General features: G+C 51.1%; 1 protein-coding gene across 2 annotated transcripts in view; it reads left to right on the forward strand.

Annotated features, from left to right (window-relative positions):
• LOC138865658 (rap guanine nucleotide exchange factor-like) overlaps positions 1–15000 on the forward strand; it is a 331720-nt gene that overhangs the window by 245896 nt on the left and 70824 nt on the right. For both annotated transcript variants that reach the window (XM_070136703.1, XM_070136704.1), the window contains exon 2: positions 703–1672. In XM_070136703.1, the coding sequence (XP_069992804.1) occupies positions 1595–1672 (78 nt within the window). In that variant the 5' untranslated portion in view covers positions 703–1594. The remainder of the gene's footprint in view (positions 1–702; positions 1673–15000) is intronic.

Below are 15000 nucleotides of genomic sequence, written 5' to 3' on the forward strand. Positions count from 1 at the left end.
GTTAACATATATCATTATTGGCTTATTCGCGCTCTGGAATTAGCATGTATTCAGAGAAATTACATGTAATAATCTACGTATCTATAGATTTTTTTTTCAAATGTTATATCCTATATAAGGTGGAAAATTGAGTGTTGAATTCATATGTTGATTTCGGAATATTGGTAAAGGATTTTTGCATAAGGGTTTTCAGGAAAAGATGCCATGTGTTGAAGGAGAGATCAAATATGTGAATAAATGAATATTTGTATGCTTGTGAAGGCGTGTGTGTGTGTGTGTGTGTCTGTCTGTTTGTCTGTGGACGAGCGTGCGTTGGTGATGTTAAAAAGAGCAAAAGAAAAGTCAGAAAAACAGTTAATTAAAGATGTGAGCTGAGAAAGCCCGTTAATGTTTTGTGTGAATCAACGGCGAATGAAAAATGAACGAAGGCGTCTACGTCTGTGGCCTTTGACGCCTTCAGGGTAGATGTTCAAGTAAATGTCTCAGAGGTTGACCATGCTGGAAGGCCGACCGTGATCGCGGGCCTTGGTTGGGCCAGCTCGTTTGGTCTTGGGATTTTATGTTTCTGTTTTGTATATTTTCTCTTTTTGTGTCACGTTTTATTGTATTTGTATAAGTTACGGCTTTAGTGAAGGAGGCCGTTTTGCATTCCACTGGTCATGTTAGCTTTAAATTAATTGTATTTTTCTTTTCCCTTTTCAGAACCGTGTAAAGGCAACAAGAATTCACAAGAAGCAAAAGCAGTGAAGTCACGTGACTCGCCGTTTAAGACAACAATCTCAGACAATTGGGGAGAATATACTATCCCCTTGCCTCTCGACCTCAGTAGAGAAACAAGTTGATAAATAAATAGATAGATAAATTGATTGATAAATAATAGAGAAATAGACAAGTAAATACATCAAGCCTCCCCCAGTTCGCCGGTTTTTCTCGCACCTTCAGAAGGCAACCCACACACCCTGGAGGCGCCGAGATGGCCGGCGGAGGCAGCCCCGTGAGGCGCCCTGAGGCCCGGGACGCCCCTCGCTGTCCTCTCACGCCCCGCGAAAGGAAGTGACGCGGAGGAACATGGAGGAGAAGCGGGGCGTCGGGAGGTAGAAACGGAGGGACAATTTTTTCGCGTATACCATCTTAGGAAGAGGAGGAGGTGACACTCGCACTCTCTCTCTTTCTCTGTCTCTCTCGACGAGTGTGAGTTCGGAGTCAGTGGCCAGCGAGCGACGAACAGTATCCATTTAAAGAGGTTGGCACCGGGCGCTCGTCGGTATTCCGTAACTCGCACGCCAAGGGAAACCTCACGAGCAACTCTTTGCTAGTTGCTTTCGGGAGGAAGACTGAAAAACAGCAACCCAGTCGTTATTGTACAGTGACGTTAATTGATGTGAATGGATGTTATCTAAATAATAAATAATAATAATAATAATAAGTAAATAAAGTGGAAAGAAGCAAATAGATACGAGTGGTCGTGGCTAAAGTCGTTCTACAGGCGATGGCTCTGTTCTGACGCGTCGTCGCGCCTGCCGCCGAGGACGACCGCCGCGAGTGTGCGAAGGCAGCGAGAGAGCGACGACTACGTGCCCGCTCGCCGTTCTCGATGATCACCATGGACGACTACCACGACCAGAGGTTCATCCGGGCTCTCATGGTCCCACCCGAGAGCCGGACCCTGCAGGTGAGTCGGCCCTTCCTTGCCTTTTTTCGGGGGGGGGGGGGGGGGTTTTTTACGGGGGGGGTTGTTTTGTTGTTATTTCTGCTGGTGTTTTTTCTCTCTTTCTCTCTCCCTCTCCCTCTCCCTCTCCCTCTCCCTCTCCCCCCCCCCCCTCCTCTCTCTCTCTCTCTCTCTCTCTCTCTCTCTCTCTCTCTCTCTCTCTCTCTCTCTCTCTCTCTCTCTCTCTCTCTCTCTCTCTCTCTCTCTCTCTCTCTCTCTCTCTCCTCTTTTTCTCCCTCTCTCCTCTTTTTCTCCCTCTCTCCTCTTTTTCTCCCTCTCTCCTCTTTTTCTCTCTCTCTTCTCTTTCTCTCTCTCGTCTGTCTTCTCTCCTCAGCTCATTCTCTTTTCCTCTTCTTCCCTCCATCCGCTCGCTCACTCTCACCCACCCACCTCCATCTATGTACTCAAGTATCTATCTGTCTATCAATCTACCTATCGCTCTATCTCTCTCCCATTTCCGAAGCTCTTTAGTCTACCCCCCCCCCGTCACCCGCCCACCCTCCTCCTCCTCCCCCCGCCCACCCTCCTCCTCCTCCCCCCGCCCACCCTCCTCCTCCTCCCCCCGCCCACCCTCCTCCTCCTCCTCCCCGCCCAACCTCCTCCTCCTCCCCCCGCCCAACCTCCTCCTCCCCCCGCCCACCCTCCTCCTCCTCCCCCCGCCCACCCTCCTCCTCCTCCTCCCCCCGCCCAACCTCCTCCTCCTCCTCCTCCTCCCCCCGCCCCAACCTCCTCCTCCTCCTCCTCCTCCCCCCCGCCCAACCTCCTCCTCCTCCTCCTCCCCACCGCCCAACCTCCTCCTCCTCCTCCTCCCCCCGCCCACCCTCCTCCTTCTCCTCCTCCTCCTCCTCCTCCCCCCGCCCAACCTCCTCCTCCTCCTCCTCCCCCCGCCCAACCTCCTCCTCCTCCTCCTCCCTCCTCCCCCCTGCCCACCCTCCTCCTCCTCCTCCTCCCGCCCACCCTCCTCCTCCCCCCGCCCACCCTCCTCCTCCCCCGCCCACCCTCCTCCTCCTCCTCCTCCTCCCCCCGCCCACACCCTCCTCCTCCTCCTCCTCCTCCTCCTCCCCCCGCCCACCCTCCTCCTCCTCCTCCCCCCGCCCGCCCGCCGACTCGTTCTCGCAGCGCTGGGTCTGGGCGCGGGAATGTTGGTTCAGCTTCAACCTGTTGCATATCTTACTCGCCAAAATGTGAGGGATCGAAAGAAAGCCGAATTATGGATTCTTTTTTCTTTCTTTCTTTTGATTTCTTCTCTATTTTTGTTTAAGGGGTGGGATTAGGTAGGAGTGTGGGGGAGTGGATGTGGTGAGTTGTTTGTCATTGCAATCATGGTCGTTATCATCACTAAAATTATAATCATCATTATCCTTGTTACTGCTATTACTACTACTACGACTATTGCTACTATTACTAGTATAGTTATTATATTATTATTCTCATTTAATTTATATCATGTGCGTATATGTGTGGACTTCTTAGCGTGCATGTACATGTGTATGTCTGTGCAATTAGAGCGTCTGGTTGCGGTAGTCGCCCCTGTCCCACGGTAGCCTCCGCCGGGTCACAGGTCAAGCCCTTCCTGACCTTTGTGTACAGCTTGTGTGCGCGTTGGTGAGTGGCTTTGTGTAGGTGCGTGTGCGTGTGTACGTGCGTACGTTTGCATGATAAACTCAAATCTGCATGGGAATGAGTGAGTGTTATTGTAGTAAGGAAGGTAAGGAGGGTAAGGAAGGGAGATGAGGAAAAGAGAGAGGCAGAGACGGAGAGAGAAGGAAGCGAGGAAGAGGAAAAGGAGAATGAACAAGGATCATGAGAGAGAAAGAACAAAAAGTGGGTGGAAAGGAGACAAGAAGACAGTAGGTACATGAGTGAGTGTGTGTGTGCGTGAGTGAGCGAGTGAGTGTGTAAGTGTATGAGTGTGAGTGTACGCTACTACGTGCTGGTTGAGCCCGGGGCGAACCCTGGGGCGGCGGTGAAGATCCTCGGGGATGTAGTAGCGACATTCGTTGCAAGAGCGGAGGTAGAAATGCAGAAGAAGAAAAAGAAGAAGAAAAAAGGAATAAGAAGAGGAGGAGGAGGGGAAGGGGGGAGAAAGAGGAGGGGAAGGAGTTTGAGGTGGATGAGGGCTAGGAGGGGAGGAGTAGGAATAGTAGTAGGAATTAGAGGAGGAGGAGGTTGCCTCCTTTGCTGCAGGACAGAGGCTGGTTCGCGACGCGGCAGAGGGTGGCGTATACAATATTATATTGTTTAATCGTAATATGTTTGATAGCGTCATGTGTTTGATAATATTATGTCATAATTTTACGCAAAATGATATTATTGTAGTACTATATTGTTTAATGCTCTGCCCGTTTGATGTTAAGTTGTTCATAAAACTCATTTGTAATATGTTGTTTAACTGAGGGCGAGGAAGTCCCTTATTATGGTGTCGTGTGATTTAAACTTTTTGTTCTCACCAGAAATTTGTTTTTTTTTAGTCTACGTCTGTTAGTTTTTATACATTTTTATCGGTTGAATTAGTAAACGGAGGAAATATTTGTTAAATGAACCTTTTTTAAAGTATATCTCGAGTCTAATTGTTGATGATGAGAATAAGGATAAAATGATAGAACTGAACCTGATGGGCGAAATAAATATATTATTATTGATCTAGTTAAGCTTGATGTTTGAAGATCAGATTTACACCTATAAATCATATTTATAGAGTGATTTCGTCATAGCACTCCTTGGGCAACGCGCTGCAGCAGCTCGTCCCACAGTTGGGTAAAGTTTTTGTTCCGTGCGGCCGCCCTCCGCGTCGTCGGCAAATTCGCTTAAAGGCCAAAGCAGCTTCTGTCCCCAGATGCTCCCGCCATCATGCTCAGGAGGCTGATGCCGATGCGTGTCTCCAGTCAGTCGTTAACAGGTCATGCAAATATCATGCACGGGGCCGGGGAACAGGGCGGGCGCCTCTGTTGTCTTTGTAGACACTGTTTGTCACTGCGGATATTGGCGGGGATCTGCATGTCCTCCTTGTCCTTTTTGCAATGAGAAGCGCTGCAATATTGCAGGAGTTGGAGGGGCGTCGATGAGGTCGGGAGTGTGTGAGAGCGAGCGACGGTGCGTGCGAGGCTGAGCTCATTTGCTCTGGTGTTTGTGTTTTGTTTTTGTTCAGAGGTCTTAGATTGTGGAACATAACCCCCCCCCCCCTTTGCACGCGCACATTTCGTGTGGTGTCCGCATGAATGTGTGTGTTTGTGTTTGCGTGCATGCATGCGTACGTCTGTGTCTATGCCTGCATGTGTGCCTATGTCTGTCTGTATGTCTTTTGTTTAAGGCGTGGTAACATCCGCTGCTTGGAATTACGCTTTCGCCTGCACCGGCTTTTGCGGTCCCCGAAGGCGAAGATGCATGGGACCGAGGGTCGCCCCGGATCGCGCCGCCCGGCCCTTCCCGGGCGTGAATGGGGCGCTCGTGGGAGTTACCGGCGGCTGCGACCTGCTCGACGAGGCCGGCGACTTGGTCTGCTTTGGAGCATTTAACTTGACGGATCCCAAGAGTGCGTCGCCCCGCTGGCCATGATTAGGGCCCATTTAGCACAATTGGTATTATTTTAGGGCGTAGTACTCATTGGCGGGATATGTGTTGGGAAGTATAGCATTATCTACCTGGTGGTGTTGGGATATTCTATAATTATTATTTTGATTATTGTTGTTTATTCTTAGTCTTGTTTTTATTCACATTCATGTTTCTGTTGCTGCTGCTGTTGTTATTTGATTTAGTTTTATATTTCTATTTATTTTATATTTATTCATTTTATTCACTTGCTTTTGATCTGGATATCAATTTATTGTTTGAATATAAATTTGATCTCCCAGTAGCCGTGCTAAATTATTCTGAAATTATTTTTGATATAGTTGTAGTCTCAGACTCCGATTTCCACTGCTCCCATTCAATTGACTTTCACCTGCATGACGCTGCCTTTTTCCCCTTCGGCATCGCACTGCTCTTGCCCGCCCCCCCCATTCCCCCCTCCCTCCATTTATCCCTTCCCCACCCCCCTCACCCTCCCTCAGTTCCTCCCCCTCCCCCCCCCTGTCCCCCCTTCCCCTCTCCTACCCCCCTCCCCTTCCCCACTCCCTGACTCAGTCGCAGCAAATCGAGTGTCAGCGTTATAACTCAATCCCGGGGTTCCTCTGCGTGGCCCGAGAGCGTCCTCGGTCCTCTCGCTGTTTCCCAGAGGCGATTATTCCTTCCCCTCCCTTTCCCCCTCCTCTCTTTTCCATTCCTCTTCCCCCTCCCTCTCTTTCCCCTTTCTCCATTTCTCATTCCCCGTTTCAATCCCCTTTCCCTTCCATCTCTTTCCCCATCCTCCCTTTCTTTTTCCCCCTCCCTTTCCCATTACCTATCCCCCTCCCCTTCCCTCTCTCCAGCCCCTTCTCTTTCTCCCTCCTCCCTTTCTCATTCCCCTCCCCCTCCCCTTCCCTCTCTCCAGCCCCCTCTCTTTCTCACTCCTCCCTTTCTCATTCCCCACCCCTCCCTCTCTTCTACCCCCTCCCTTTCCCTTCCCCCGCCCCCCTGCTCCGCGCACTTACAGGTGTCATGAACTAATTGTGACAAAGGGTGCTGAGGGGGGAGTGGGGGTGGGGGATGGATGCTGCAGTTGATGGAGTTGCTGAGGTACTCCGTGGGGTCACAAGGTCAGGGAGAACTGGCGGCGAGACGGGGGAGAGGTAATCGCCGCGATGCTTGGTTGACCTTGGCCCACTCTGACCCCGGTGCAGCTCTCCCACGACAGGATAATGCCCGGGGGTTGGCGAGAGGTCACGGGGGAGGGATGCTCGGGATTCGGGAGAGGGCGGGATCGGGAGCGTCGGGTCAGGAGGGCGTGGTGAGGCGGCGAGGAGAGAGGGGAAAGCTGGGGGCGTATGGGGAGGGGGAGCGGGAGGGAGGTCGTAGCGGAGGTGAAGCTAGAGGGAGAAGTCGAAATGGAGGTGGAGAAAGTGGTGGTGGTGGTGACGGAGAAAAATGAGGAGGTTGTAGTGATGGGGAAAAGGAGGGTGTGGTAGTGGAGGAAGAGATGGAAGTGGTAGTGGAGAAAAGGGAGAAAGAGAAATAGGAGGAGGGAATGGGCGTGAAGGTAAAGGAAGTTTATGTAGAAGTTGAGCGAGAATAAAAAAGAAATGCAAAACAGACGATGCAAAATACGAAGAAAGGGGGGAATTGGGGGACAGAGGTTGTTTTTGAGTAAATGACGCGAGAAGATATCGCACAAAGGGAGCCTCCGTCTGATCTGAAAATTGTTTTCCCGGGAACGTTATCCAGAGCCCTTGAAATATCTCGCAGGATTTTATTCAGCTCTTTGTCTATTCTCCATTGTTTCTGTTCGCTCAGTCTGTCATTAGAGAGCTAGATTTGTATTTTTCATTGTTTTATGTTTGTTCAGTATATAACGATCGAACAATATTTTTGTTTTTTGTTAATGGCGTGATATTTACTCAGTCTGTAATTATCGAAAGAGATCCATATGTATTGTTCATATATTCTTATTTATTCATTAACGAATTCCTTGTTGATATGCAGATGAGGAGAGTTCAGCCACGAAGGTTCTGGAACCGTCGCTCAGCTGAGCTTGTGTTTGACACGCCTTTCGTCTTAACATGTAAATTGTTGGTGAGGTGCCTTATTGCATGTTCAGTTAAAATTAGTTTGAATTAAATTAAATGTTATCAGACAGGTATGACTTGGTACGTAATCTTACATAGATTGATAAAGAGACGGATGAGATGAGGATAAAGACTTTATATGTATATGTAGAGTTTCGCTTCGCTATAATTACAACGACTGAACACAACACCAAGTAAAGAAGATCCACCTACACCAAAACCCACCCAGAGACGCCTTGCATTCCAAAATACTACACCTGTATTTGATGAGTCGTAGTGAACATACGGCAACCGTCGACCTGGCTGTACGTTGGTTCACCGACTACGACACGTTACAACACTTGAAAACTGCCCTACACGCCAGGGAGGTCGTCTTTCCCTTAGGTCCAAGGGGCTCGGCGGCGACGGGTACAAGAACTGTCCAAGGCGTAACTCCTCATGGATCCTCATTCTCTCATTTTCTCTGTTTCCTGTGAGACGCTGTATAACTAGAAAATAAGGACTAGAATAAAGACTACAAAGACAACAGCGTCTGATGAAAACCAATAGGATTAAGTTGGTAAAGGAAGATAATAACATGAATAAGACAGACATAGAAGGGGGATCCGAGAGAGAGTTAGTGAGTGTGTGTGTGTGTGTGATTGATATCTGGTGCGAAGTGGCGCATGAATCATTGCTCTAAAGTTCAGTTATTATAGAAGTGAAAAATGGGCTCGAGCTTTGTTATTATTTCACTCAAAGGCCTTTGATAACATGTTTAACATTAACCAGATTGATAAGCGTTGCGGCAAAGGAAGGAAAAATAATAAACTCTGCCTTTTTGAAATATCACACACACATACGCACACACATTAATGTGAAATCATTCCCGTTGTATCGCTTTTCATCGTTCTTTGTCGGTTTGGGGGAAATTATATTGTTGGTTTCTCAAAGGAAGGCATCATTATTTTCATTATTTTCTTCACTGGATCAATATTTTCGTGAAAAGTTCAATCTGAGGGTAATCTGATTCCCTCATGGCGTTGGGTGTCCAGGAGTCAGTGAACCGTGAATAACTGAAGAATCACATTGGTTTTTCTGTCTTCACTAAATAATTCAGATGTTAAAGTATCGATGTTATTACCCGTGGCTCAGTTCTTTACATGTTCTCCTCCACCTTCTCTTTCGCCATCATATTGCTCCCTTTTTTCCTCCCACCATGTCTCCTCCTCCCTCTCTTGTGCCTATTTTTTTTCTTCCTCTATCACTTCCTTCTCCCCTCCTCTTACGGCCTTTTCTTTCATCTCTCACCCCTTTTTAATCCCTATTTCCTTTCCTCTCCTCACGCCCTTTTCCCTTGTCTCTCCTCCCTCTCTCCTCGTCCTCATTTCTCCTTCTCTCCATTCAATTTCCTTGTCCTCCTCCTTCCCCCTTTCCCCTTCCCCTCACGCCCCTTTCCTCCCCTTCCCTTCTCCCCTCCCCACACGCCCCTTTCCTCCCCTTCCCCTCGCGCCCCTTTCCTCCCCTTCCCCTCACGCCCCTTTCCTCGCCTTCCCTTCTGCCCTTCCCCTTACGCCCTTTTCCTCCCCCCCCTTTCTCTCCCCCGGTGGTCACGTTGGAAGGTAACTCCAGAGGAAATGACCAACATCCGGGAGGAGCGGAGGGGCGGCAGGGTGGTAGGCAGCAGGTAGCAGATAGCAGGCAGTAGGGAGCGGGGAGCAGAGAGCAGGCAGTAGTTAGCAAGGGGCTGGCAGAAAGTAGCAGGGAACAGACAGTAAGAAGCAGACGGTAGGCAGTAGGTAGCAGAAACCTGGGAGCAGGCAATAGTTAGCAGGTAGCAGGGAGTAGGTAATAAGTAGCATGGACCAGGCAGTAGAAAGCAGACAGTAGGCAGTAGGTAGCAAGGGGCAGGTAGTAGGTATCAGGCAGAAGGTAGCAGGGAACATGTAGAAACAATACGTATCAGGTAGTAGGGAACAGACAGTAGGTAGCAGAGAGCAGACAGAAGGTAGCAGGGAGCAGACAGAAGGTAGCAGGGAGCAGACAGAAGGTAGCAGGTAGAAGGCAGTAGATAGCAGGAAGCTGACAGAAGGTAGCAGGAAGCTGACAGAAGGTAGCAGGAACCAGGCAAAAAGTATCAGGGAACAGATAGTAGAAAGACAGCTGGTAGTAAGTAGCAGGGAACAGGCATTTCGTAGCAGGGAGCAAGCAGTTCGTAGCAGGTAGTAGGTAACAGGGAGCAGACAGTACGTAGCCGGGAGCAGGGAGCAAGCAGTTCGTAGCAGGTAGTAGGTAACAGGGAGCAGACAGTACGTAGCCGGGAGCAGGGAGCAAGCAGTTCGTAGCAGGTAGTAGGTAACAGGGAGCAGACAGTACGTAGCCGGGAGCAGACAGTAGGTAGGGAGCAGATAACAGATAGTAAGTATCAGGGAGCAGGCAGTAAGTAGCAGGGAACGGGGAGTTGGTAACAGGGAGCAGATAGCAGACAGTAGGTAACAGGGAGCAGATAGTTGGTATCCGGGAACAGACAGTAAGTAGCAGGAAGCATACAGTAGGTATCAGGGAGCAGACAGTAGGTAGCAGGGATCAGACAGTTGGTAGCAGGGAGCAGCCAGTAAGTAGGAGGGAGCAGACAATAAGTAGCAGGGAGCAGACAGTAGGTAGCAAGGAGCAGACAGTAAGTAGCAGGGAGCAGGCAGTAGGTAGCTGGGAGTTAGTAGCAGGGGACAGGTAGTACGTAGGAGGGAGCAGGTAGTAAGTAGCAGGGAGCAGACAGTAAATAGCAGGGAGCAGGCAGCAGGCAGTAGGTAGCAGAGAGCAGGCAGTAAGTAGCAGGGAGCAGGCAGTAGGTAGCAAGGAGCAGGCAGTAAGTATCAGGGAGCGGAGCAGGTAGTAGGTACCAGGGAGCAGACATTAAGTAGCAGGGAGCAGGTAGTAGGTAGCAGGGAGTTAGTAGCAGGGGGCAGGTAGTACGTAGGAGGGAGCAGGTAGTAAGCAGGGAGCAGACAGTAAATAGCAGGCAGTAGGTAGCAGAGAGCAGGCAGTAAGTAGCAGAGAGCAGGCAGTAGGTAGCAAGGAGCAGACAGTAGGTAGCAAGGAGCAGGCAGTAAGTATCAGGGAGCAAGTAGTAGGTAGCAGGGAGCAGACAATAAGTAGCAGGGAGCGGGCAGCAGGTAGCAGAGAGCGGACAGTAAGTAGCAGGGAGCAGGCAGTAGGTAGCAGAGAGCAGGCAGTAAGTAGCAGGGAGCAGGCAGTAGGTAGCAGGGAGCAGACAGTAGGTATCAGGGAGCATGCAGTAAGTAGCAGGCAGTAGGTAGCAAGGAGCAGGCAGTAAGTAGCAGAGAGCAGGCAGTAAGTAGCAGGGAGCAGGCAGTAGGTAGCAGAGAGCAGGCAGTAAGTAGCAGGGAGCAGGCAGTAGGTAGCAAGGAGCAGGCAGTAAGTATCAGGGAGCAGGTAGTAGGTAGCAGGGAGCAGGCAGTAAATAGCAGGGAGCGGGCATCAGGTAGCAGAGAGCGGACAGTAAGTAGCAGGGAGCAGGCAGTAGGTAGCAGAGAGCGGACAGTAAGTAGCAGGGAGCAGGCAGTAGGTAGCAGGGAGCAGACAGTAGGTATCAGGGAGCATGCAGTAAGTAGCAGGGAGCAGGCAGTAGGTAGCAGGGAGCAGACAGTAGGTATCAGGGAGCATGCAGTAAGTAGCAGGGAGCAGGCAGTAGGTATCAGGGAGCATGCAGTAAGTAGCAGGGAGCAGGGAGGAGGTAGTAAGTAGCAGGGAGCAGACAGTAGGTACAAGGAGTAGATAGTTGGTAGCAGGGAGCAGGCAGTAAGTAGCAGGGGACAGGCAGTAGGTAGCAGGGAGCAGGCAGTAAGTAGGAGGGAGCAGGCAGTAAGTAGCAGGGAGCAGGCAGTAAGTAGCAGGGGGCAGGCAGTAGGTAGCAGGGAGCAGACAGTAGGTACAAGGAGTAGATAGTTGGTAGCAGGGAGCAGGCAGTAAGTAGCAGGGAGCAGACAGTAGGTACAAGGAGTAGATAGTTGGTAGCAGGGAGCAGGCAGTAAGTAGCAGGGGGCAGGCAGTAGGTAGCAGGGAGCAGGCAGTAAGTAGGAGGGAGCAGGCAGTAAGTAGCAGGAAGCAGGGAGCAGGCAGTAAGTAGCAGGGGGCAGGCAGTAGGTAGCAGAGAGCAGGCAGTAAGTAGGAGGGAGCAGGCAGTAAGTAGCAGGGAGCAGGCAGTAGGTAGCAGGGAGCAGGCAGTAAGTAGCAGGGGCAGGCAGTAGGTAGCAGGGAGCAGGTAGTAAGTAGCAGGGGGCAGGCAATAAGTAGGAGGGAGCAGGCAGTAAGTAGCAGGGAGCAGGCAGTAGGTAGTAGTGGGCAGGCAGTAGGTAGCAGGGAGCAGGCAGTAGGTAGCAGGGGGCAGGCAGTAGGTAGCAGGGAGCAGGCAGTAAGTAGGAGGGAGCAGGCAGTAGGTAGCAGGGAGCAGGCAGTAGGTAGCAGGGGGCAGGCAGTAGGTAGCAGGGAGCAGGCAGTAAGTAGCAGGGGGCAGGCAGTAGGTAGCAGGGAGCAGGCAGTAAGTAGCAGGGGGCAGGCAGTAGGTAGCAGGGAGCAGGCAGTAAGTAGCAGGGAGCAGGCAGTAAGTAGCAGGGAGCAGGCAGTAGGTAGCAGGGGGCAGGCAGTAGGTAGCAGGGAGCAGGGAGCAGGCAGTAAGTAGGAGGGAGCAGGCAGTAGATAGCAGGGAGCAGGCAGTAAGTAGCAGGGAGCAGGCAGTAGGTAGCAGGGAGCAGGCAGTAGGTAGCAGGGAGCAGGCAGTAAGTAGCAGGGAGCAGGCAGTAGGTAGCAGGGAGCAGGTAGTAGGTAGCAGGGAGCAGGTAGTAGGTAGCAGGGAGCAGGCAGTAAGTAGGAGGGAGCAGGCAGTAGGTAGCAGGGAGCAGGCAGTAGGTAGCAGGGGGCAGGCAGTAGGTAGCAGGGAGCAGGCCGTAAGTAGGAGGGAGCAGGCAGTAGGTAGCAGGGAGCAGGCAGTAAGTAGGAGGGAGCAGGCAGTAAGTAGGAGGGAGCAGGCAGTAAGTAGGAGGGAGCAGGCAGTAGGTAGCAGGGAGCAGGCAGTAAGTAGGAGGGAGCAGGCAGTAAGTAGGAGGGAGCAGGCAGTAGGTAGCAGGGAGCAGGCAGTAAGTAGGAGGGAGCAGGCAGTAGGTAGCAGGGAGCAGGCAGTAGGTAGCAGGGAGCAGGCAGTAAGTAGGAGGGAGCAGGCAGTAGGTAGCAGGGAGCAGGCAGTAGGTAGCAGGGAGCAGGCAGTAGGTAGCAGGGAGCAGGTAGTAGGTAGCAGGGAGCAGGCAGTAAGTAGGAGGGAGCAGGCAGTAAGTAGGAGGGAGCAGGCAGTAGGTAGCAGGGAGCAGGCAGTAGGTAGCAGGGAGCAGGCAGTAGGTAGCAGGGAGCAGGCAGTAAGTAGGAGGGAGCAGGCAGTAAGTAGCAGGGAGCAGGCAGTAGGTAGCAGAGAGCAGGCAGTAAGTAACAGGGAGCAGGCAGTAGGTAGCAGGGAGCAGACAGTAGGTAGCAGGGAGCATACAGTAAGTAGCAGGGAGCAGGGAGAAGGTAGTAAGTAGCAGGGAGCAGGCAGTAGGTAGCAGAGAGCAGGCAGTAAGTAGCAAGGAGCAGACAGTAGGTAGCAAGGAGCAGGCAGTAGGTAGCAGGGAGCAGGTAGTAGCAGAGCAGTAGGAGGGAGCAGGCAGTAAGTAGGAGGGAGCAGGCAGTAGGTAGCAGGGAGCAGGCAGTAGGTAGCAGGAGGGAGCAGGGAGTAAGTAGGAGGGAGCAGGCCGTGAGTAGGAGGGAGCAGGCCGTAAGTAAGAGGGAGCAGGCAGTAGGTAGCAGGGAGCAGGCAGAAAGTAGGAGGGAGCAGGCAGTAAGTAGGAGGGAGCAGGCAGTAAGTAGCAGGAGCAGGCAGTAGGTAGCAGGGAGCAGGCAGTAAGTAGGAGGGAGGCAGCAGTAGGGTAGCAGGCAGTAGGACAGCAGCAGTAAGTAGGAGGGAGCAGGCAGTAGGTAGCAGGGAGCAGGCAGTAGGTAGCAGGGGGCAGGCAGTAGGTAGCAGGGAGCAGGCCGTAAGTAGGAGGGAGCAGGCAGTAGGTAGCAGGGAGCAGGCAGTAGGTAGCAGGGGGCAGGCAGTAGGTAGCAGGTCTTGGGTGCGGAGGCGGTCACCAGCTACGTTTCGCGCGCCCCTTGTCCTCGCTTCGGTCACGCTGGTCTTTGTTTTCGAGTCATATTTTTTTCCTTTTTAATGCATTTCTCTGGGAAATTGTTTTTACTCTTGGAGTTTATACCGCTTGGAATTATGTGCTATTGAGGTTCATTGGCTTCGTAGAATTGAAACTGCGCCGGGTGCTTCAGTCTGTTACAGCGAGTGGGTCATTGTCCGCAAAGTGTGTATTAAAATATGTATATATATACCACGTGGTAGATAAACATAACGGGGAGGTGTGTAAATAAAATGTCAGGGGTTGATATTGGAATTATTCATATTCTGTTACAATCCACGGTTCTCGTTATATTACGTGGGCATTATTATTATACACGTGCGCGTACACGCACACACACACACACTCCCTCTCTCTCACACACACACAGTAATTCTCACTTTTTCACTCACTTTATATCATACTTCCATGCTTTCCTTCAGTTTCTCATTGTCTCTCACTCACCCTACCTCCCCCCCCACCCCCCCCCCCCCTCTCTCTCTCTCTCTCTCTCTCTCTCTCTCTCTCTTCTCTCTCTCTCTCTCTCTCTCTCTCTCTCTCTCTCTCTCTCTCTCTCTCTCTCTCTCTCTCACACACACACACTTAAGCTAGGGTCACACTAGTCTTCTCTGTCACGGGATCCCAAGATCGCAAAAGTCAGATCAGCTGACCAATCAAAAGCTGCAGCTGGCCAGACTTCGGCGAGGCTGTCTCGGGATCCCAGGACAGAGAAAACTAGCGTGACCCTAGCTTTACTATTTTTCCGTTCTATTCAAATCCAGAACGCACCTTTTGCAATGCTTTTAGCCGTAAACGCGGGACGGACTCTACCCATCCGCACGACCACCACAAACCAGAATAACCCGGATGATGTGTCTGTAATCTGCTGCTGGATATAACTTGGGTTTGTGTTAGAATAAACATGTAACTTCAGGTGGAGCTGGGTTATAATTATCCCGCGTTGTTTAGAATATTTTACCTGAACAACGCGGACACAACAATAGCATAGTGAGGTTTGATGATCAGTTCTTTGTGAGGGATGGTGGTTGCCAGATGGCGAGTCTCGTTTCTTCTGAAAATATTGTAATAATGTAACGAATTTGATGATTTATTGGAAGTATTGCTATTTGGTTATTGCTTTCCTTGATAACAAATAAGGGTGATTATTATCACAGACAAAGTACTGTAGTCATTTATTGAATACAGTTGGACGCATCTCATACACCGTGCACGTGTGAAATGTGAGAATCCTAAAAAGGCGAACAGTCTGGCAAAGCCCGAGTGCCTGAGCAATTGCAGAATCAACCGGCGCGCAGCATTCACCCCAGAAACCCGAATGCCATTTCCAGCCGAAGCCAAACAACGAGAGTTTCGAGCTTTGAAAGACACGCGATTCGCCCGGGTCGCGTCCGTGTTCCCGGGACGACTGAAGCAAGACGACCGACGACCTCTTGTCTCGCGC

The sequence above is a fragment of the Penaeus vannamei genome, chromosome 22, assembly GCF_042767895.1.
Source record: "Penaeus vannamei isolate JL-2024 chromosome 22, ASM4276789v1, whole genome shotgun sequence".
In the NCBI taxonomy this organism is placed as follows: domain Eukaryota; kingdom Metazoa; phylum Arthropoda; class Malacostraca; order Decapoda; family Penaeidae; genus Penaeus; species Penaeus vannamei.